The sequence below is a fragment of the Magnolia sinica genome, chromosome 5 (assembly GCF_029962835.1).
Source record: "Magnolia sinica isolate HGM2019 chromosome 5, MsV1, whole genome shotgun sequence".
Taxonomy (NCBI): domain Eukaryota; kingdom Viridiplantae; phylum Streptophyta; class Magnoliopsida; order Magnoliales; family Magnoliaceae; genus Magnolia; species Magnolia sinica.
Genome location: NC_080577.1, coordinates 101,610,544 through 101,634,796, shown reverse-complemented (window position 1 = coordinate 101,634,796; position 24,253 = coordinate 101,610,544). Strand labels below are relative to the sequence as shown.

At 40.1% G+C, this 24,253-nt stretch overlaps 1 protein-coding gene across 2 annotated transcripts in view; it reads right to left on the bottom strand.

Annotated features, from left to right (window-relative positions):
* LOC131246457 (protein arginine methyltransferase NDUFAF7 homolog, mitochondrial) overlaps window positions 1–24,253 on the bottom strand; it is a 76,367-nt gene that overhangs the window by 32,290 nt on the left and 19,824 nt on the right. The window contains exon 8 of one of the 2 annotated variants that reach the window (XM_058246614.1): window positions 6,101–6,141. The exons of the other annotated variant lie outside the window; for it this stretch is intronic. Coding sequence (XP_058102597.1) covers window positions 6,101–6,141 — 41 coding nt within the window. The remainder of the gene's footprint in view (window positions 1–6,100; window positions 6,142–24,253) is intronic. 2 annotated transcript variants of the gene reach the window in all.

The window sequence follows — 24,253 nt, the reverse complement described above, 5'->3', positions numbered from 1 at the left end:
AACTGAGCTCTGTGAGGAGACCACGCAGCCAAATGATCTCGGAGCATGCTGCAGACATGGCTCGGTACTCGGCCTCAGTAGATGATTTGGAGACGTGGTCCTGCTTCTTGCATTTCCAAGAGATAAGGGCATCACCAAGAAACATACACCAGCCGGTAGTAGATTTCCTGGTGTCTGGGCAGCCAGCCCAGTCAGCGTCACTATAGGCTTGTAGCTGAAGTGAAGAACCGGAAGGGAAGAATAAGCCACGAGTAGGTGTCCCAAGAATGTAGCGAATTATGCGGCGGACTGCAAATAGATGGAGATGCCTCGGTGCTTGCATGAATTTGCTGACGGTATGAACAACATAAGAGATGTCTGGTCGGGTAATGGTTAGATAGATAAGACTACCAACCAACTTCCGATAGGTAGTAGGATCCTCAAGAAGCTCCCCTTCGTCACGTCGATATTTCACATTAAGTTCCATGGGGGTGTCAACCGAGGTAGCGTTGGTGAGACCGGCTAGCTGAACCAGATCTTGACTATACTTGTGCTGATGCAAGAGGAGACCGTGCGGCTGATGATGCACCTCTAAACCCAAGAAATAGGTGAGCTGGCCAAGATCTTTCATGTGAAATGTAGAATTCAACAAAGTCTGAACCGCAGAGATTGCCTCCAAGTCAGAGCCAGTGATGACGATATCGTCCACATAAACAAGGAGGACGACGATACCTGTGGATGTCCTTTGTAGAAAAAGAGAGGAGTCATACTGACTTTGAGTGAAAGAAAAACTAAGCAAAGTGGATCGAAACTTCTCAAACCATACTCTTGGTGCCTGCTTCAAACCATACAAAGAACGTTTCAGTTTGCAAACATCAGTAGGTGAGGAAGTGGGCATACCAGAGGGAAGTTTCAAGTAAACGTCTTCCTTGAGATCACCGTGGAGAAATGCGTTCTTAACATCCATTTGATGTAAGGGCCAGGCTTGGGATGCAGCAAGAGCGAGTATAGTTCGGACAGTGGTCATTTTGGCGACCGGTGCAAAGGTCTCATCATAGTCGAGACCATATTCTTGTTTGTTGCCAAGTGCCACTAACCGAGCTTTGTAACGATCTATGGACCCATCGGAATTAAGCTTGATAGAAAACACGAACTTACTGCCAAGGGGTTTCACGGAGGAGGGACATGGAACAACATCCCATGTTTGGTTTTCTTCAAGTGCGAGAAGTTCGGTTTCAATTGCTTTTCGCCAACACTCATGCTCCATTGCCTGTTTATAAGATGAAGGAAGAGAAATAGACGACAAAGTGGCTGTGAAGGATGAAGGAGAAGAGAAACCAAACCTATCTGGGGGTCTACGAACCCGAGTACTGAGTCGGAGAGAGGGAGGTGCAGGTGCTGAAACAGGAGCAGCAATCGGGGAAGAAGCTTGAGGGGGCTCAGGAGGTGCTGAAGGTTGGTGGGAAGTGGCGGTGGAGCGTCGTCGATACACTAGGAGAGGTTTAGAAGGGACTGGATCTGCAAGAGAGTTAGGAAACATAGGCAAAACAGAAAATGAAGGAGAAACATGATCTTGATGGGTAGAAAAGAAATATTGATTTTCGAAAAAAATCACATTTCTAGAAACTCGAATGCGACACAGATTTGGATCATAGCAAAGAAAACCTTTCTGCTGTACTGAATATCCTAGAAAAGCACATTTAATTGACTGAGCCGTAAGTTTTGTGCGTTCATGTGCAGGAAGATGAATATAACAGACACAACCAAAGGTACGAAGGTTAGAATAAGTTGGAGGGTGACCAAATAACCTGGTGAAAGGTGAGTCATGGTTCAATGTGGGAGAAGGCAATCTGTTAATGAGATGGACAGCAGTGGAAAGAGCTTCACACCAAAATCGAGAGGGCGTGGAAGATTCTAATAGAAGAGTGCGAACCACATCAAGAAGGTGACGGTTCTTCCTTTCACCACTCCATTTTGTTGAGGTGTCGAAGGGCAAGACCGTTGAGAGATGATGCCATGATTCTGTAGGAAGTCCTGAAACAAATGAGACATATACTCACCCCCAATTTCGGAACGAAGGATTTTGACATGGGCCGACAATTGTGTCTGAATATATGCATGAAAAATCTTAAAACAGAAAATACTTCCGTCTTTGGAATGAAGGAAATAAATCCATGTGAAACGACTATAGTCGTCAATAAAAGTGACAAAGTATTTGTAATTAGCATGCGAAGTGATTGGTGCCATACCCCACACATCACTATGTATCAGATCGAAAGGTTTGACAACATGCGGTGTGTGAAAAGGAAAGGGTAGAGTTTTACTTTTGCCAAGTCTGCAAGAATTGCAATCAAACTGAACAACACTAAGAGATGGTGTTTCATTATTCCCAAGAAAACCAGATTTCAATAAAGCATGAAGTACATTAGAGTTTGGATGTCCGAGACGTTTATGCCACGCTCGGTAATCAACATGAGCAGAATTACAAGCGACAAAAGGCAAAGAAAAAGAAGACAAAGGAAATTGAAGAGGAAAAAGACGTCCCACTTTAGGCCCCCTCGCGATCATCCGCCCTGACTGTTGATCCTGCACAACACAACCAGATTTAGAAAACTCTACTTTACAATCATTATCAACTAATTGACCGACAGACACAAGATTGGTGGTAAGACCGGGAGATACGAAGACATCAGTGAGAGAGGAGGACACAGCACCAGGGGCCGTGAGAGGTAAATGCGTGCCACCCGCAGTAGGAATTTTGAGCTTTCCAAAATATTTGTTTTAACATTGGTAAGAGAAGCGGCATTGTTTGTCATATGATGGGAAGCCCTAATCAAAGTACCAAGGAGATGATGTAGTGAAGGGTTTACCTGAGAGTCCTAAAGCTGAAAATGCAGAAATGATCATTTGTTGAATCATGTCGGGGGTCACGGGTTGGACTAAAACGGGAGCAGGAGCAGGAGCACTTTGTGTTGTATTCACCAAACTACCCGCACTAGAAGAGCCAACTGAGACAGTATATGCTGTCTCCGATTTCTTGGGGGGTCGAGTTGGGCATTCCTTGATGATATGGCCATCCTTTTTGCAATAGTTGCAGAATTTTCGGAGACAGTTTGCAGCATAATGACCAAATCCCTTGCAACAGAAGCACTGAACAGTGCTCATATCCCTGCTTCGTGGCCTGCCTTGTGCTGCATAGGCTACAGGAACAGATGTAGATCGTCGTTGTTCCATGGTGGTTTGAGTGAGAAGGCGCTGTTCCTCGCGAAGAAGATCATTTAGGCATGTATCCAAGGAGGGGACAGATTCTCGGTTCATAAGATTGGATCTGGTGCCTTCAAATTCAGACCTTAGTTTCATTAGAAATTGATCCCTCCGAGTAGTTTCATGGACAGATTGAACAGAACTAAGACCTTCGGATGGTAAGTCAGCATAAACTATATCAGTGTATTCAGCCCAAAGATTAGTGAATCTAGAGTAAAAATCAGAGATAGAAAGACTATCCTGTTGGAGAGTGGCCAATTCATGTTCAAGCTGGAAACGACGAGCAGTGTTTTGTTGACTGTAGACCTTCTTCAGGTATGTCCACATCTGAGCTGCAGTCTGAGAAGATCGAAGGTTCAAGATGATGTTGGGTTCAACGGATCCCAAAATCCATGCCATAACTTGTGCGTCCTTGACTTCCCACTTGGTGTGTCGGTCTTTGTCTTTGTCTTTGTCAGGAGCTAGGTTACTGCCATCAACATGTCCCCACAGCTCCTTACCTTTGACGAAAATCCTGAAATGAAACGCCCAAGCAGAGTAGTTCTTGCCATTGAAACGAATCAAAGAAACATCAGACTTATCGGAAGACATGAGGTCAACAGAACTAGAACAAGAATAACCGAGACTAAGAAACTTGAGAGCACGAGACAAATGGAAATTTAGAGCTATAGCTCTGATACCATGACAGTTTAGAGTCCTTTTGAAAAAGTCTGCCTTTCTTCATTGACAATTGCCCATTATATAGGTAGATTACAAGCTATTTAGGGAAGAAATACAATACAAGCTATTTAGGGAAGAAATACAAGCTGATCTTCAGCCCCTACCATATATACATCTATCTAAATATACTGTACAGCTAATATATCCTAATTAAGGAAGGAATAAATCTGTATAACTGTCATATCAGTCAAAGCTGTAGATATTAGCTGTAAATCTGCTATTAGCTGTAAATCTGCTGTAGATATTAGCTGTAAATCTGCTGTAAATCTGTAAATCTGTAAATCTGTAAAGCTGTAAATCTGTAAAATATAGCATCCACATGTATCCACACCCATATTTCTTTGAAACATGTCCCTACATAGTGACTCGATTGAAGAGCTTAGAGGGAAGAGAGAGAGAGAGAGAGAGAGAGAGAGAGAGAGAGAGAGGAAGAGGAGATTAGGGCTTAATGTGCATTAGCTCTAATGACTAACACCCTTCTTGTCAAAATAAAAAAGGAGACGATATGGTACTTTGTAGGACTACATCATCACCATCATCATCTAAGTATTATCCTAACTAATTGGGGTCGGCTATAACTTCAGTTATACCATATGCCATCAATTATGTTGTTACTACCTCATCCTTCTGGGCCTTCCCCTTGCCTTTTTGGAGCCTTCAACTTGCACTAACTCACGCCTAGCCGGTAGAGTTCTTGGCCTCATTTGCGCTTGACCAAACCATCTAAGTCTACTATCCCTCGTCTTATTACCTATCGGTGTTACTCCTAAGTTCCCCCAAATGCATTCCTTTCTAATTCTATCCTTTGTCATCTAGCCACTTATCCATCTCAACATACTCATTTTAGTTACACTCGTCTTATGAACATGTTGTTCCTTAACTGCCCAACATTTTGTCCCATAAAACATGGCTGATCTTATAGCTATCTTATAAAATTTCCTCTTCAGTTTGAAGGGTACAAAACGATCCCGTAAAACTCTAGAGGCACATATCCATTGCTTCCACCTAACTTGAATTCTATCAGCAACATCCTTCCAACCTCTCCACTCTTATGATGATTGACTGAAGGTATCAAAAGTGGTCATTTTGGAATACTTCTTGGTTAACAAGATTAACTACTTGCTCATTTTGATTCCTATTGTTACTAAAATTGCACTCTATATACTTTATTTTAGTCTAACTAATTTTAAATCCTCTTATACTCTACAACATCCATCCATAAATGTAGCTTTGTGTCTATATGCCCCCTCATCCAATCAATCAAAACTATGTCATCTAAAAAGAATATACGCCATGGGATCTCTTCCTATAAATGCCTTATTAACTCATCCGTAACCAATGTAAAAAGGTATGGGCTTGATGTCAACCCCTAGTACATACAAGCCTATAGTAATTGGGAACTGACTTGTCTCTCCATTAGTGGTCCTCACTTCTGTTACCAGCTTACTGCTCCCTCATACACATCCTTAATCATCTCAATATATCATCTTAAAACTCCTTTGTTTCCCAAAACCCACCAAATTAACTCTCTAGGGATCCTATCATATGCTTTCTCTAAATAACTATATATGCACGACTACATATTATAGTACTGATCTAAGGAGACGAGTATCCGCAGGACTGACAAGACTACACATCTACAGGACTAAATACCTCTCTGCAATCCCCCTCAAGCTAGAGCGTGAATATAATATATTGACTCTTTTATACATATCCAAAAGACTACCTATTATAGTATTTAAAAAGAATAAAGAAAAATAATCCAATACATTGCATATTACTACACATCTCACTACAATCCCTCTCAAGCTAGAGGATGAATATCAATAATGCCCAACTTGTGACAAGTCCAATGAAGTTGATGATGATCAATTTCTTTAGTAAAAGAATCTGCAAGCTGATCCGCCTATTTCGAAACTTTTCTAACAATGTTCGTGACTTCGTGCATGTATAAATTTACCACTACAACTTTCCAAGGATTACAGATTTAAAGTAAAATAACTCGTGATTGTGCAAGATTATTAGGTCCACAAAATAGGCAAAAAAAAACATCAATTACAAAAGATGGAAAGAACACGAGAAAATTATATTTCTCATTACAATTTCATATTATTGGTGAGAGTTCAAGATAGTATACCTCAAGCATTATAACCCAACATGGTTGTGGGTCCACATCTCCTACACAATGCAGAAGAAAGCCAGCCGTTATATTCTGACCCAGTGATAAACACCAATGTAAGTGCATTTACATATATCAAGAAAGAAACAAAAAAGAAAAGAAAAAGGAAAAAACTTGATAAAAGAAAGCCAAAGACACGACTGTCACAGTCACTGTCTTATTAACACTACTTAGGGCCTGTTTGTTAATGCTGAATTTTTGTACTTAACACGGAATTTGGAAAATGTTCCATGTTTAGTGGTGTTTGCTAACACGAAAGAAGGAAAGCGCTAAGTGATTTTTCATTGAATTCTTTCTGCGATAGGAGTCTAGCTTAATGGTGAATGCGGAATGCGCTCCATAAATTTTTCTATAAACAAAAAATTTTGCTTCCAAAATTACCCCTTTTGAAGTTACTACGGATATTTTTTCTCTTTAAATTGTTTGCGCAATACAAAACCAACTTTTAACATGTGAAACTTCTTTATACCCCACCATGATTTATGTGTTTGATCCACACCGTCCATCAACTTTTTCAGATCATTCTAGAGCATGAGCCCAAAAAATGAACTAGTAAAACTCAAGTGAACCACACCATAGAAACCAACGAAAATTAAATAATATTATTGTTGAAACTTTCTTAGAATCCAATGTAATGTGTATTTCTCATATAACCTCTTCATAAGGTCACACGTACCTTGATGAAAAAGGAAAAATACAAATTTCAGCATGATCAGGGCCTTCTATGGCCCTGAGAAATTTTCAATGGTAGGCGCCCAATTTTCACTATTTCTTGCAATGTGGCCCACTTGAGCCTTATATCTACCTCATTTTTTATTTTATGCCCCCAAATGATATGAAAAAGTGGATAGACAGTGTGGATAAATCATATACATCACCGTAGGCCCCACAAAGCCACTAACACGGCCCACCTAGAAATCCTTGGTAGAAAATTCCTACGGAAGCCATATGCGTGAAATCCACATCCCATGCGCACGTTCACGCTGCCTGCCAGTGGTGTAGACAGATTGCCACCAACCTGTGGGCTCCACCATGATGTATGTGTTTCATCCATGTTGTCCATCTATTTTTCCAAATCATTTTATGGTATGAGACCAAAAATGAGGTATATCCCCATCTCAAGTGGACCACATTACATGAAACAATGCTGAATGAGAGTCGACCATTAAAAACCTTTTGGGGGCCGTAAAAGTTTTGGATCAAGCTGATCTTTGTTTTTTCCCTTCATCTAGGCTTGTATGACCTAATCAACAGATTGGATGTCAAATAAACAGTACAGTTGGCCTTAGGAGGATTTTAATGGTGGATATCCAATCACTATTGTTTTCTTGTGGTGTGGTCCACCTGAGATTTATATCCCTCTCATTTTTGTTGTGAATCCCTAAACTGATCTGTAAAAATGGATGAACGGAATGGATGAAACACATACATCATGGTGGGGCCCACATAGCACCCACCAATCGGTTTCCATCAATCCGGATGGGCTGGGGTACCACACACCAGCTATATAGCTGGTGTAGATACGTGTCGTGCGAAGACGAGCGCCGACGCTCCTCAAGCTCCTAGTTGTATGAACGGTTCAAAGGAGATCAAAGTTACATGGGCCCTATAATGATGTATTTATTATATCCACACCGTTCATAAAATTTTCGAGATGATTTTAGAGCATTAGCCAAAAAATGAATCATATCCAAAACTCAAATGGGCCACACCAAAAATAGCAGCAGGGATAATGATTTTGCAATGTGGACCACTTTATCTTTAGATCTGTCTTATTTTTCAGCTCAAGCCTTACGACGAGCTCGCAAAATGGATGGACAATTTGGATATAACAAATACCTCATGATGGGACCCACAGAACTTGCTGACGTCAATACACCAGCTATAGCTGGTGTGCAGTACACCAGCCAATCCGCTTCCCAATCCCCGTCCAGATCCGGATGCGAATTTCCTACGAAAGGCTCCTGCGCTAGAAACCCATCTGGGGCCCACCTTGACTTTTGTGAGAAATCCACCCTGTCCAACTGTTTTGTGAACTCATTTTAGGACATTAGGCCGAAAATGAACCATATCCAATACTCAAGTTGGCCTAAAAGGTGATGATTGAACGTCCACAGTTGAAATATTCGTGGGACCATAGAAGTTTTGAATCAAACTAATATTTGTGTTTTCAGTTCATTCCAACGAGAATGACGTTATTAACGGTATGGATGGCATGTAAACATCACTGTCAACCCCAGGGAGGTTTCAACGGTAGGAATTTCCATACCCACCTTTTCCTTTAGTGCAGCCCACTTGAGTCCTAGATGCTACTCACTTTTGGTCTAAAATCATAAAATGGGCTGATAAAACGTATAGACGGGGTGGATTCCTCACAAACATCACGTTGGGCCCCAGCTAGGTTTCCAGTGCAAGAACTTCCTACGAAAGGCTTTTCGCAGGGCCTTTCACAGGAAATCCACATCCATCCAGGAAGTGGATTGGCTGGTGTACCACGGAAGCAGATTGCGCAGTAACTCACTACGCTTAGCGTACTGAGTAAACTTTGTGAGGTCCACGATGATTTATGTATCTGATCCACTCCTTCCATCAATTTTACCAGATAATTTTAGGGCCTGAGCCCAAAAATGAAGTATATAGAATGTTCGAATGGACCACACCCACAAGAAACAGTTGAATTGAACATCTACAGTTGAAAAATTCTTAGGAGCCACAGAAGTTTTGGAGCAAGCTTATATTTGTGTTTTCCCTTCATCCATGTCTGTATGATATAATGAACAGGTTGGATGACAAATAAACATCATTGTGGGGCCTAGAAAGGTTTTAACGGTGGAAATCATTATCCCCACTGTTTCCTGTGGTATGATCCACTTGATCTTTGTATATGCTTCAATTTTGGACTCAACCCCTTAATTAAGATGGAAAAACGAATGGACAGTGTAGATAGACCACATACATTCAAGGTGGGCCCAACTGAGTTTACTCAATACGATAAGCAATCTGCAAACCAGCTATATAGTTGGTGTAGGTATGTGTCGTGTGAAGACGAGCGCTAACGCTCCTTGAGCTCTGAGTTGTACGAACGGTTCAAAGGAGATCAAAGTTGGAGGGAAATCTACATCCAGGTGTAGTACCAATTCACGTTTAATTTTTTATAAAACACAACAAGCTTCTCATTCACTTCTCCATTGCATCATCAATTATTTCTTTAGCTTCTTTATAGAAGATTAGAAAGATTTCTCTTCGACAAGTATTACAGTCTCTCTATCTTTGAAGATTGACTTGATTTTCTTGATTTTTTGTCTTTTCTATCTATTTTGATCTAGTCATTTATTCAATTTGTTACTCAAGATTATGAGTAAATATGAATTATTTGGTTGCATCTAATATCATATATTTTAAACCTTTGAATACTTTGTTTTTCATTTTTCTTTTAAAAATTGCAAGTAAATTTATTAAAAGATTTTTACCCAATTCTTATTTTTTAAATAATTCTCAGTTTATACTAGACTATTGTAGCAATGGCTTCAAGGGATAGTGACAAGGCAAGATGGAGTGATTTCGACAAAAAAACATTTATTGATTGTTGTCTTGAAGAAGCACATAAGGGTGTAATGCAAGGGCATTTTCACACTAGGCTCGAGTGGGGTAGCCCGTGGGATGCAGGAGCACACTCGGGGTGGGCGGCCCATGTGATTTGGGGCCTACGAAGGGGGTTTGGCCGAGGTCCTAACCCATGAGATGTGGGGCATGGGCTATGAGATAAAGGGATTAATTCGCCATACTCTAACAATTCGAGCTTTTAGAGCAAGTGGTTAATTGTCCTACATCAAATTGGTATCAAAGCGGGAGGTCTCATGTTCGAGACTCCTCACCGGGGGTGATTAATGCAAGGGCATTTTCACACTGGGCTCGAGTGGGGTCGCCCTTGGGATGCAGGGGCACACTCGAGGTGGGTGACCCATGCGATTTGGGTCCCACGGGGGAGGTCTCGTGTTCGAGACTCCATACCAGGGGTGATTAATGCTTATTTCACCCCGAGTGGGGTAGCCCGTGGGATGCGGGGACACACTCCGAGTGGGCTGCCCATGTGATTTGGGGCCCACGAAGGGGGTTCGACCGAGGTCCTAACCCATGAAATGTGGGGCCTGGGCTATGAGATAAAGGGATTAATTCACCATACTCTAACAGTTCGAGCTTTTAGAACAAGTGGTAAATTGTCCTACATCAGGGTGGTAGGTCAGGGTCAAGCTTGACCAAACAAGCATGGAACAAATTAATAATCGAGTTAAATTGATAAACATTACGGGACATGGGTATAATGCATTGACGGGCAAATTTTGTTATATAGTTAGATAAGAATTTGCCTTTCATCAAATTAAGACATGATTTTATGATATTTTTATTTTAGGCAACTAAGAATGCAACCTAATTCCGAAATAGACCACTAGCATTTGAGAATGAATTAAGGGCCATATTTTAAGGTTTTGTTGCAACTGGTGCTCAAGCCTACACAACACATAGCGACAATCTTCATGAGTATTTTGGGTCGTCACCTCAAATACCTTCAAATATACTTATGAGTGAAAATGAAATCAATTTAGACAGTCTCGGTGTTAACGTAAATCCGGATACTCAAGAATGCTAACACGCACCACTTGTCGATTTAGAAGTTCATCAACACAAACAGCACAAACCAAATAGGAAGAAGGATATCCAAAGCAGCGTAGATGCACTCATGCATCAGTTTGAAAAGACAGATGCAGAAAGACCTACTATCAAAGAATGTTTAATGAAATTAAAAAACATGTCATCAATAATAAGACTGGATCCATTGTACTTTAAAGCTCTAAAATCATTTACCCAGAAGAAGGAGAACAGAGAAGTATGGATGCTTCTAGAGGAAGAAAATGATAGGAAGCTTTGAATAGAGACTTTAGATCAGTGTGTGGTTTATTTTGAATAATTTTGGCATTAGTTTTATTTTTTTCTCTTTAATGCTTTCACATTAGTTTTGGTTATAGACTTTATATTAGTGTATTGTTCAGTTTGAATAATTTTAATATTAGTTTTATTTCTTTCACTCATGAATGTCTTTAATTCCACAGTGACTCTTGATTTATTGACATGCTGAAGATTATTATATAGAGCATATCGATTTTTGTCAATATAGACTATTTAAGAGATTTTTAAATCTTAACTATTCAATTGTTTAAAACATCTAATCGAAGTCTTTACTTTCAGTGTTGATAAAATTATGGCATTAACTAATGAACAGAAGAAATTATTGAAGATTATTGAATTAAAGGTCATATTTAATTATTTAGAGACGTCTACCAACAGAAAACAAGCAAGTTCTCCTGCATTACCTGGATCATATTTTGTGAAAGAATTGTTAAACGGTCCTTCAGTTTGCTACGAATTGTTTAGAATGGAGAAAGAAACATTCAACAGTTTGTGTAACTTGTTTCGCATTCGAAGGTGGTTGTTTGATAGTAGGTATGTATCACTCAAGGAAAAGATTGTCATGTTTATAATGACAATTAGTCATAACCTTCAGAATAGACTGGTAAGAAATTGTTTTGTAAATTCAACACAAACGATGCATAAATACTTTCATGAGGTATTATTTGCTATGTTAAAATTTGCCAAAGAAATGATTGTCACTCCGTCATTTGATCAAAATGTCCAAGAAATCAGAACACACCGACATCTTCGGCAAATATTTAAGGTAAAACTTCATATAAAAAATATAAATATATTTACTTATAATTAAATCATCCTACTCAAGGGTTAACAATTTACCTTTAATGTTTAGGGTTGGTGCGTTAGATGGAACCCTCATTCCTGCCTGTATTCCGACAGATAAACAAATACCTTACAGGGGAAGAGGAAGAGGTGAATGTGCTCAAAACGTTATGGCCATCTGTGATTTTAATGTGATTTTTACATATGTCATAGCTGGATGGGAAGAGGTGGCACATGATTCAAGGGTCCTTATAGAGGTTGTGCTTGATCCAACAATGAAATTTCCGTTACCCCCTCCTGGTAATATTTAATATGTTTTTTCATATAACTTGGTAAAACTATAACTTGAAATTTTGCTAAAATGTCATTTGTTTTTATGTAGATAAATATTATCTGGTTGATGTTGCTTACACTCACACGAGGATTTATGGCACCATACCGTAATGTTTGGTATTGGTTGGGTGACTTTTGTAGTGGTGGGCGGCCTACTAGTAAAGAGGAGGTTTTTAATCATATGCGTGCGAAGTTACGGAATGTAATCGAAAGGTCTTTTGGTGTGTTGAAGGCGCGTTTCGCAATTTTGAAGTGGATGGCACCATATTCCTTCCCGACGCAAAGAGACATAGTTATTGCATGCATGACACTACAAAACTACATTAGAAAAGAATCCATCTCCGATCCACTCTTCCAACAATACAATGATGAAAATGTTCTTTTGGAGATGAATATCGAATCAGAGAATGATATGCCTGAAGTGGAAGGAGTATTTGGAAACTTTGAACAAACTATTATGTCTAATATGCAAGAAAAAATTGCCGCCACACTTATACAAGCAAATCATTAATTTTTTTTATCTGTTTTTATGAATAATGATATTTTAATTTTCTATTAAGTACTTTAGTTTATTTGAATAAAATAGAATAATTTTATTTTCATTTAATAAAAAATAATTTCTTTATAATGTAAAACATTCCCAAATAGGAGATAGGGGCATATGTGTCAAATTAACATATTTCAGACATTTCAGATGTTTGTTAACAAACAGGTTGTTTCAAATTCAGTACTTAATTTTCAGACTTCAGCCATAATTACCAAACAAGTTTTTTGACTTCAGATTTCAGATTCAGGCTTCAGATTTCAGATTCAGGCTTTAGACTTCAGATTTAACAAACAGGGCCTTAGTGAATTGTTTCTTAGCATTTAATAATAACAAGAAAGAAGAAAACTATTATCGGCTTTAAGTGTTCACACAGAATCAAATATCGGACAAAAAATGTTTCATTTGAACACACAAAATAGTATTTTCTTCTTTTCCATGACAATCTAGTTGCCACAATATGGCATGTCTCGCTATAGGACATGATGCATATCTTCCTACTAGTCTACTTCTCCTCAAGAAAAGTCTCCATAGTCCTCATTCTATCTGCATCCCTCTCTCAATCAGTCCTGTCAAACTGTTTTTCCCAGTCTTAAAAATCTTTCTAGATATCATTCTTTTATTAATATCTACATCTCATCTCAACCTCCATATGCTCCCAACTCTTTTCCACATGTTTTCAAATTCTTTTCAAATCTTTCCTTTTAATCTTCTACACATATCCTCCAACCCAGATCTTCCTACTTTTATTAAATATCAGTATATCAGATCTCCCCAGTTCTTAACCCATGTGTTTGCAAATTCCATTCAAAATTTTCTTTTTATCAAACTTCCACCATGTGTATTTGCCTTTTTCCTTTTCACTTGTTCCCATGCATTCTCACTGTTCTTTTGAGTTTTGCCAAGTTGCACATTGAGGGCCTGTTTGATTTCTATATTACAATGTAAATCGTTATCATTACTTACACTTGTATTTCCTCCTCTTATCCCAAAGTTGACAGTGACAGGTTAAATTTTTTGGCACAAAACAGAGGTGGGAAGAAATTTGGGGCACAAAAATTGTGGGGCCCACCATGATGTGTAGATCATATCCATGCCGTCTATACATTCCACCAGCTCATTTTAGGGGCCATGTTTGTATGATCTTATGAACAGGTCGGATGACAGATAAACGTTAGTGTGAGCTCTAGGAAGGCATTAATTTTCAACGGTTGAGGTCCTTTATAACCATTGTTTCATGTGGTGTGGTCCATTTGAGTTGTGGATTTGCCTCATTTTTTTATGCATGCCCTAAAAAGAGCTTGGGAACGGATGAACGGCGTGGATATAACCAGTTTTTTAAATATCGACGATATCAGCCAATATATCCCACAATATATCTTGTATCCCACCTGCACGATACGAAATGCACAAGTAATGCGATATAACCCACATGTTTGATCCGGTGAGCATTTTCGATTTTCAATCCTTTTTTTCTGTAAATCATGTTAAATCAATGTCAAATTGTTATAAATCCATGATTTTTTCATATTTTGTATGAAAAATCATATATTTGGAGCTTCGATTTCGAGATTTGGAGGAGATGGGCCAAGTTGCTGAAAATTTAAAAAAAATCAAAATCAAAATTTCTCAATTTCTCACAAATCGGTTGCAAACTTTGTGTCCAATCATAAATTCAAACATGTATGTAACCTAATCTAGTGATTCTTCTTTCGTTTTTTAATGTATTGCTTGTGTTTCCACACATTTTCTTACATTTATAAATTATATGAATAGACTTTGAATATGCTTGCATCAACTCAATTAGACAACACATAAATTAGGACTCCATATAATAATAAAAAACCTATTACGTGCACTTGTTTTTTTTAATATTTTGATTTATAAGTGTGTATTGATTTCTTTTTTTAACAATCACTGAAGTTTCATTGAAAAATTCGACTAATTTCCCAATGTTTCCAATAACATCGGTACATTATGCAATACAACCAATATATCCCATGCGATAACTGATACGTATCCGTATCCCAAGAATGCAATACGTAATGCAATACCGATATTTCAAACACTGGATATAACAAATTCATCACGATGGGCCCAACATTTTGTGTGTGTACAAATATATGAAATTCACTTAAAATTCCCACAATTTTCAAGGAAGTAATTTCCCAAAAAAAAACAAACAATTTTAAAAGGTAATAATGACCCATTTACATTGCATTTACAGGTAATTATGAAAAACAAAACAGGCCCTAACTTAAAACAAGGTGCCTTTCAATCAAAACTCTCTAATTTTTTCTGTTTGTTCGCTAAGCTTGATACAATTAAGTGCCCTTTAGCGACCTATTGTCTCTACAGTCTTCTTCCCCTCTCATATTCTTCCAATCATTTTCCTTACCTTCTTTCATATCCCTCGTCTCAATCTATTCCCGTGTCTTCGACATCCCTTGAAATCATTCCCTTCTTGGATACCATCAAATTTAATGCTAACAACTCTCGTTCAACACATTCCAGTTACCATCATCATCGAAAGCCAACACTCCTATGAAGATCTCGATGAATCTTCACCATCCCGTCCTCCTGGGATTCTTTAAGAATAAGCTTATTTTCTTCCAAACACGGACCAAAGACTCCAACACCTCTAGTAATACCATCCTCTGCAAATTTTCAGGAGTTTGCTAGACTTTTCTCTTCTTATTTTTTTCCTTGAAAAGTAGAATTTTATGAAAATGAAAAAAGAAGTACAAGCCACTAAGGGCCAAAAAAAGAAAAGGGAAGGAGAGACAATGATGTTGAGAATGATCTGTTCATGAAAAAAGCGGAACCCACACCCCAACTCCAAACAAAATAATTTCTACAACATCCCTTAAGGACCTGCTTACCACCCACCCCTGCAATGATCCTCCCATGGGCCAATTAGAAGACATTCTTGAATTACGAGATTCTCTTGTAAAACGTTATGTTGTTTCGCTTCTTCCAAATCGACCAAACGCCAATGAGTAATGACAATTTCCACAAAATATTGTCACAGCCAACTTGCATCCATTGCAAGCCTCAAAGAAGTTGTCAATATAGTCTAACATAACCCACGCTATCAAGATTTGGCGTATCCTCCCTTTCTAGGATGACCAGTATCATGAATGATACCCATATGTATCCATGAATGATACATTTGTATAAGCCCGAAACAGCCCAGGGCGATAGGACCCCGTACAAGTGGTGAACGATTCGATACACAAAAACGAATTTGCGGACCATGCTTCAAATAGAACAAATAAGTTGTCACAGACATGCCTTGAGAAAGCACAATACAAGAATAGGCAATTCACAGACTCCAAAGGGCAAAGAATACACATTATTAATCATTATCTTCCTACTTCTCAAGTGATCAACTATGATTTTTGCGCACTTTTTTTCTTTTAAGAGCACCAAAAAATTTTACTATAACCAAAGCCAAAAGCTAATATTAAAAAAGGATGATTAGGCATGTCCTAGTCATATGAAAGGGAAGAAACTCCCTAATAGCCATTGAAAAGATCAAGCAGCCTATGAGCAAAATCCTTGTACAATCTAGCGCATTCAATAACAAACCCTTAGCCTTTTGAAACACTACCTTTGGCAAGCACATGCATTACTGACAAATCCTACTATTGTGCTCATGCCAAGTCATCCATAAGGTAGCAACGAAAGAGAACTTCCAAAAATCAATCCTCACTTTACCTCCTCCTATACCACCATGCCAACCACTGAAAAACTCCTGAATCATGGACCACATGACCCACTCCACCTTGAATAACCCAAAGAAGTTCCACTACATTGACTAGAAAAAGGACATGCTTGAAAAATTGATCCATAGTCTCCACATCACTAGGGCATAGAATACAACCATTCAAAATCACCCTATTCCTCCTGCTTAAATGATTGATCCGGAGAAACTTGCTTCTTTTTTTTCCAACAAGCCACACAAAGTCCAAAACATGAGGCTACCCCTTATACATTCAAATAAGGTTGGAAAACTTGGGACTCATACTCAACTTGGTCGGCCCACAGAACTTGACGTGGGCAAGTCAATGCAGCAACTCGGGCAAGACATTTTTTTTTCTAATTAAAAAATTTTTACATTTATAAAAATTATGTAAAATATTTAGTAGTACCTAATCAATAGTGAATTTTTCAAAAGTTTCTCTAAATATTGACCGACAGATAGAGAGAATGAGAAAGAGTCTTAACCAGGCTTTGATAGGATATGTTCCCCACTACTAGAGTTGTAGTACAAGGTAGTATCCACCCCATGTTGCATCTTAGATGATGATCTAAATCGTTCAATTCCGGACTTGATGCTACATAGGCATCGAAAGAAACATTTTTATATGGATGATTGTGTATGAAGATGATTATGGAACATTAGAAAGTTACTTTTTGAATGGTTTATATTCAAATCCAAAATTCAAAGATCATGATTGTCCATGAAGTATGATTACAAGAAAATAGACTCAGCCAATATTGTTTATTAAAACATGTCATGTATGGCATCATGAATCGCCCGAGTTTGCCACTTAGACAACTCATTGAGTCACTCAAAAACTCGAAAAAAAAAAATTTGCTAGGGTAGTGTTCGAGTTTAACACCCGCCAAGTAAACACCAATTTTTACTTGGTAGAGCTTTCAAACCAAGTCTACTCAAGCGAGTCCCGAGTTGGCCAACATTGTGATAAACAGACTCCCAGCCTAAAGGAGGAGAAGGGGGAGAGGTTGTCATGTAGAACAATTTGTTAGATAAGTGACCCAAATCTAACTTCCATACTCGCTATCCTAGTTCATAAGCATGATATCTTGATGTGAAGCAAATTAATGAGACAATTCAATTCATCAATGTAAATGTTAGATTTCTTTGAAATTTAGGGGCCAAAACCACATTAGCCCCCACCCATGACGCACAATGGCAATAATGGCATCCTCCTCCAAATCAATTCAACAGAGACAAGGAACAACTAAATAGAGAGAGTTGTCCCCACAGCACCCGTCTACCCTAGAACGAACACGGGAGCCATCTCCAGGAATGAGAGAGATTTTGCTTCTAGCAAGAAGCCAAAGTAGAGAATGGTTTAATGATTATAATGTGAAGAAAAGAGGAGAAGATTGAGAGAGGAGAAGGAGAGTTTGGGAAAGATGTTGTGTTAGGCGTGCTTGCCCTAACACATAATATTTTATTATAATAGAGGATATAGTATACCGCAAGAGAAGAGGAAAGTGTGCAAATGCACTTACACTAAAAGGACCAAGGGCCACTACTATACACACTACTACACATTAACATTCTCTATACTCTAATGTAGGGGCATTTTCACACCGGACTCGAGTGGGGTCGCCTGTGGGATGCAGGGGCACACTCGGTGTGGGCGGAGCCCACGGGGGAGGTCTCGTGTTCGAGACTCCTCACCGGGGGTGATTAATGTGCATTTCACACTGAGCTCAAGTGGGGTAGCCTGTGGGATGCGGGGACACACTTGGGGTGGGCGGCCCATGTGAGGCGATACCCATGTGATTTGGGGCCCACGAGGGGGGTTTGGCCGAGGTCCTAACCCATGAGATGTGGGGCATGGGCTATAAGATAAAGGGATTAATTCATCATACTCTAACAATTCGAGCTTTTAGAGCAAGTGGTTAATTGTCCTGCATCAAATTGGTATCAAAGTGGGAGGTCTCGTGTTCGAGACTCCTCACCGGAGGTGATTAATGCAGGGGCATTTTCACACCGGACTCGAGTGGGGTCGCCTATGGGATGCAGGGGCACACTCGAAGTGGGCAAAGCCCACAGGGGAGGTCTCGTGTTCGAGACTCCTCATCGGGGGTGATTAATGCACATTTCACACCGGGCTCGAGTGGCATAGCCTGTGGGATGCGGGGATGCACTCGGGGTGGGCGACTCATGTGAGGCAATACCCATGTGATTTGGGGCCCACGAGGGGGGTTTGGCCGAGGTCCTAACTTATGAGATGTGGGGCCTGGGCTATGAGATAAATGGATTAATTCGCCATACTCTAACAGTTCGAGCTTTTAGAGCAAGTGGTTAATTGTCCTGCATCATACTCCCCCTCAAGTTGGAGCATAGATGTTGATCATGCCCAACCTGTCACGAACACGATGAAGAGCATCTCGACTCAAGGACTTCGTAAGAACATCAGCAAGTTGATCCCCAGACCGAACAAAAGGGATGATGATTCCCTTAGAAGCTACTTTCTCCCAAATAAAGTGACGGTCGACACCTCAATATGCTTAGTTTGCTCATGGAAAACTGGGTTACGAGCAATATGGATGGCTGCTTGGTTGTCACAATGAAGAAGAACAGGATCCAAAGGAGGATAGCCAAGTTCTTCAAGAAGGTTGCGAAGCCACACAAGCTCACACATCGCATGAGCCATAGCACAATATTCTGCTTCAACCGAGGACCAAGCAACAACCGGTTGCTTTTTGCTCTTGCATGTTATAAGACTGCTGCCTAAGAAGGTCCAGAAGCCGGATATATAGCGGCGATCATAAGTCCTACCTAAACAATCAGCATCGGAATAGCCAGAAAGATGAAGATGACCATGCAACTGAAAGCGGAGGCCAAGACCCGAGGCTGATTTTATATACCGAAGTATGTGGTAGACAGCCGGGAGATGGGAAGTACGAGGAGCTTGCATGAATTGGCTAACAACGCCCACCGCAAATGAGAGATATGAGCGAGTAATAGTCAGGTAAATAAGTTGGCCTACAAGTCGTCGATACATCCCAGGATCAGTAAGGAGAGCATCATCATCTGGTCGAAGCTTCTGCGAAGTATCCATGGGAGTGATAGCGGGCTTGCACCCTAACATGCCGGTCTCCATGAGAAGAAAAAGTGCATATTTTCGTTGTGACCAGACCAATCCGAATTATGAGCGACCAACTTCAATTCCGAGGAAGTAACGAAGAGGACCAAGATGCTTGATTTCAAACTTGGTCTTCAAAAATACTTTGACCTCCCTCATTCCAACAAAATCACTACTGGATAGAACAATATCATTCACATAGATAATAAGAACCATGATGCCCGTCGATCGACAACATATAAAGAGAGAATGATCGACATGACCGCGAACAAAGCTGAACTCCAAGAGAGCCAGACTAAAATTTTCGAACCATGCATGTGGGGATTGTTTCAGTCCGTAAAGAGCCTTCTTCAACCGACAAACAAGAGCAAGGTTGTAAGAAGCAACAAAGTCAGGAGGTTGATGCATGTAGACTTCCTCTGCAAGGTTCTCATGGAGAAATGCATTCTTAACATCAAGTCAAAACAAGGGTCATGATACATTAACGGCCAAGGAGATCACAATGCGAATCGAATTAAGCTTAGCCACCAGAAAGAATGTCTCGAAGTAATCCACACCATGAGTCTATGTGTAACCCTTAGCAACAAGACGGGCTTTATAGCGATCAATGGAGCCGTCTGAAAGAAACTTGATCGTATAAACCCATCAACATCCAACAGGTTTATGACCTAAAGGAAGTAGCACAAGGTCTCAAGTATGATTCTTCTCAAGAGCAGACATTTCTTCTATCATCGCCTTCGTCCAGTCAGGACTTTGAAGAGCATGTGAGAGAGACCAAGGAATAGTCTGTGATAAAAGGGAAGCTGCAAACGACTGAAAAGACGGTGAAAGATGATCATATGAAATGAAATTACTAATGGGGTGTTGAGTACAAGACCGAGACCCTTTGTGCAAGGCAATGGGAAGATCTAAACTCGAGGTAGGAGAGTCACTTGAGCCAACATCCAAAGTGAGCAGAAGGGTGAATGGCTGAGCATGTGAAGATTTATCTCAACGATGATATACCCGTAGCGGCTTAGGGTCACCCAAATCACCAATAGGATGTTGAACAGAGGGGAGAGGAGTTTCCCCATGATCACTAGTGGAAAGAGGGAGAGGATATGAGTCATACTCCCCCCGACTCGTAAGAGGATCACAGAGGGATTGGCCTGGAGCTGAGAAAAAATAAATATCCTCAAAGAAGGTTACATTGGCAGAGACATATTTCTTACGAGTCAATGAGTCAAAACATTTATACCCTTTCTGACTCTGAGTATACCCTAGAAAGACACATTTAATTGCCCTGGGGCTAAGTTTATCATTACTTCCATCCAAATTTTGAACAAAGCGTGTGCAACAAAAAACTTTAGATGGTAGAGGAAATGGATTATAACGAGATACAATATAGTAAATGAAGATTTGTAAGACGAGATACGGGAGGGTATACGATTAATAAGAAAAGTAGCAGTTAGAAAAGCATCACCCCAAAAATGTTTAGGTAGGTGCATACCAAGCAGAAGGCTGCGAGCAACTTCAAGAAGATAACGATTCTTTCGTTCTGCAATACCACTTTGTTGAGGTGTGTAAGCGCACGATGTCCTAGACAAAAAACCATATTCCTACAAGTAGGACAGAAAGGCAGTAGACATGTATTTCCCCCATTATCAGAATGGAGGGTTTTGATGGAACATTGAAATTGAGTGCACACTTCATGACAAAACGCCTTAAACACATCAAACACTTCACTTTTAGATTTCAAAATATAAATCCAAGTCACACGTGAATAATCACCAATAAAGGTAACAAAATATCTAAATCCAAAAGTGGAGGCAACCAGAGCTGGTCCCCAGACATCCGAATGAACCAGAACAAAAGGTTGAGATTTCCTCTCTGAAAAGCAAGGAGGAAATGCAGCACGATGATGTTTAGACAATTCACAAATATCACAGCATAACAGTTTAGTGACAGATAAGGAGGGAAACAAAATTCTCAACCAAGCTATTGATGGGTGGCCTAAGCGGCAGTGCCACCGAGTCATGAACTCTCGATTCAAAGAAAGGGTATCAGAAGCGGCAACGGGTGTATCATCGAGAAGATAAACGCCTCCTCACTCATGCCCCCCACCAATCACTCTCTTCGTCTGTAGGTCCTAAGACAAACAATAAGAAGGGAAGAAGGTAATGGAATAATTTAATGATTTAGTAAGGGAGCTAATAGACAATAAGTTTAATGGAACACGAGGCGTGTGCAAGATTAAGGACAGACAAGGAAGAAGAAAGGGGGATGGAACCAATCCCAGAGATGGGAGTTTGGGTTCCATCTGCAACTATGACATACTGAGTGCGAAGAGAGACAATAAAAGGAAAAGAATTGAGACTTACCAGTCATATGAAAGGAAGCTCCAGAGTCTGACCCAGGAGGTAGGAGAGGATGACGCAAGAAGAGCAGTACCTGACTGGGCAAAAGCTGTGTGAGATGGCTCGGGAATATCACGAACGTGAAGGCACATAAGAACGTCATATGCAGCCTGAGAAATGACGAGAGACTCATCTGAAGTAGACTGCTCAGCTGTCAGGGTAGAAGACTGTCTCAGGAGCAATTGTGGATGCAACAAAAGCAGCGGCATATGTAGGACGACCATGGAGCTGCCAACAATAATCAACGGTGTGATTAGTTCCACCGCAATGTGAACAAATGCGGGAATCATTACGTCCTCGTCCACGTCCACCACGACCACGAATACAACCACCACGACTCCGATCACCCTCACGGCCTCTACCACGACCACCAAAACCAGAAATGTATCCTGAACTCAAGGATGGTACACAAAGGCCAAGAGAGGACTGATCGCCAACAAGATGTGCCGAACGCTCTGGTGGCACAAATGAATGAGAAGGAAGAGTAGAAATAGTAGCACGCTTACACATGGCTTAGACTGTCGTCAGTGGGGGAAGAGGATTCTGCATAACAACCTGATCTCGAACATGAAGATAATCGGAATTCAACCCAACTAGAAACTGCATGATATGAGTATCATCTCGCTGCTTATGGGCATGTTTATAATCCTCTTTACATTTGGAAGGAAGAGGCTGATACAGGTCTAACTCATCCCACATACCCCGAAGCGTCAAATAGTAATCTTTTAATGATCTTGAGTTTTGTTGGAACCGACCAATTTCTTGAATAAGTTGGAATACCCGTGAAAAGTTCTGAGATTTCGAGAACATATCATGAAGTGTATCCCAAACGCCTTTAGCCGAGGATAAAAACATCATTGAGTGGCTAATCGAGGAATCCATACTATTCAACAACCATGCAATAATTTGATAATTCTCCTTTGTCCAAGACTTGTAGGTAACATCCGTAGAGCTTGGGGGATTATCCAAAATATACGACAACTTCTCACAGGCTCCTAAGAACACTTTTACAGATTGTGCCCATTGAAGATAATTATCACCATTCCACTTAGTAACGGTAATCTGCAAGGGGTTGGATTCAAGAGACCTTATGCCAAGAGATGAGGGCCCTTTGTCAGCCATAAGAGAGTCCAAGAGAGATAAACTTATGCCAAGAGAGACCCTATGCCAAGAAGGATTAATTCAAACAACTCTATCTCGCTCAATCCTTCAAGGTAATAAGAGATAAACCTCAAACAAATAGCAATTATCCAAAATAACACGAAACTCAGTCAAAAATGGCCCAACCGCACATCCATTTGAGGTTAAAACCCTCTCAAACATGGATCTTAGGTATTAAAAAAAAAAATCCTTCATGGATAGCTTGGGAGGAAGATTTCGGTCCATCTTGAGCAAAGAAACCAAAGAAAAGCTTACCGATTTGAGGTAGATCGAAGAAAAACGGAAGATGGGCCCGATTTTCGAATTTCTCTATTTTGCCTAAAATACCATGAAAGGGGGTCCAAAAAATTCTGAAAAAATCATGACAAATCTTATAAAATCAAGATCTATCAAACCTCCAAGCTTTTAGCTCAAACAGAGTCCATGCGTCCATACAACACTAACGTCAGCCATACGGCTACTGACGTCAGCAAGGTGACGTGTCGCTTCTCAATCTATTGGATGCGAAATGCCTGGATTTATGCTCTGATACCAAGTAGAGAATGGTTTGATGATTATAATGTGAAGAAAAGAGGAGAAGATTGAGAGGAGGAGAGTTTGGGAAAGATGTTGTGTTAGGCTTGCATGCCCTAACACACAATATTTTATTATAATAGAGCATATAGTACACCGCGGGAGAAGAGGAAAGTGTGCAAATGCACTTACACTAAAGGGGCCAAGGGCCACTACTTACACACTAGTATACACTAACATTCTCTATAACCAACTCGTAGCAAAGATTTCCAAAGAGTAAAGGCCCTATAATGGCAACCATCCACCTCTTCTGATACATATTTACTAGCTATCACAATTTCCCACTAGCCACTTTCCTCCTCAAACCTCTATAGCCCTAAGAAAGCCATGTTCACAGACTCGAGGCTTCTGATACCAAGCACTCAAGCCTCCTTTGGGACATCGAATAAAGCATCATAGTGGCAAAGTAACCTTAATCAAGATGATAGGGTTCCCCATGGATAAATATTGGATTTTCCACCTAGACAATTTTTGCTCCATCCTCCCACCACCTCCTCCCAAA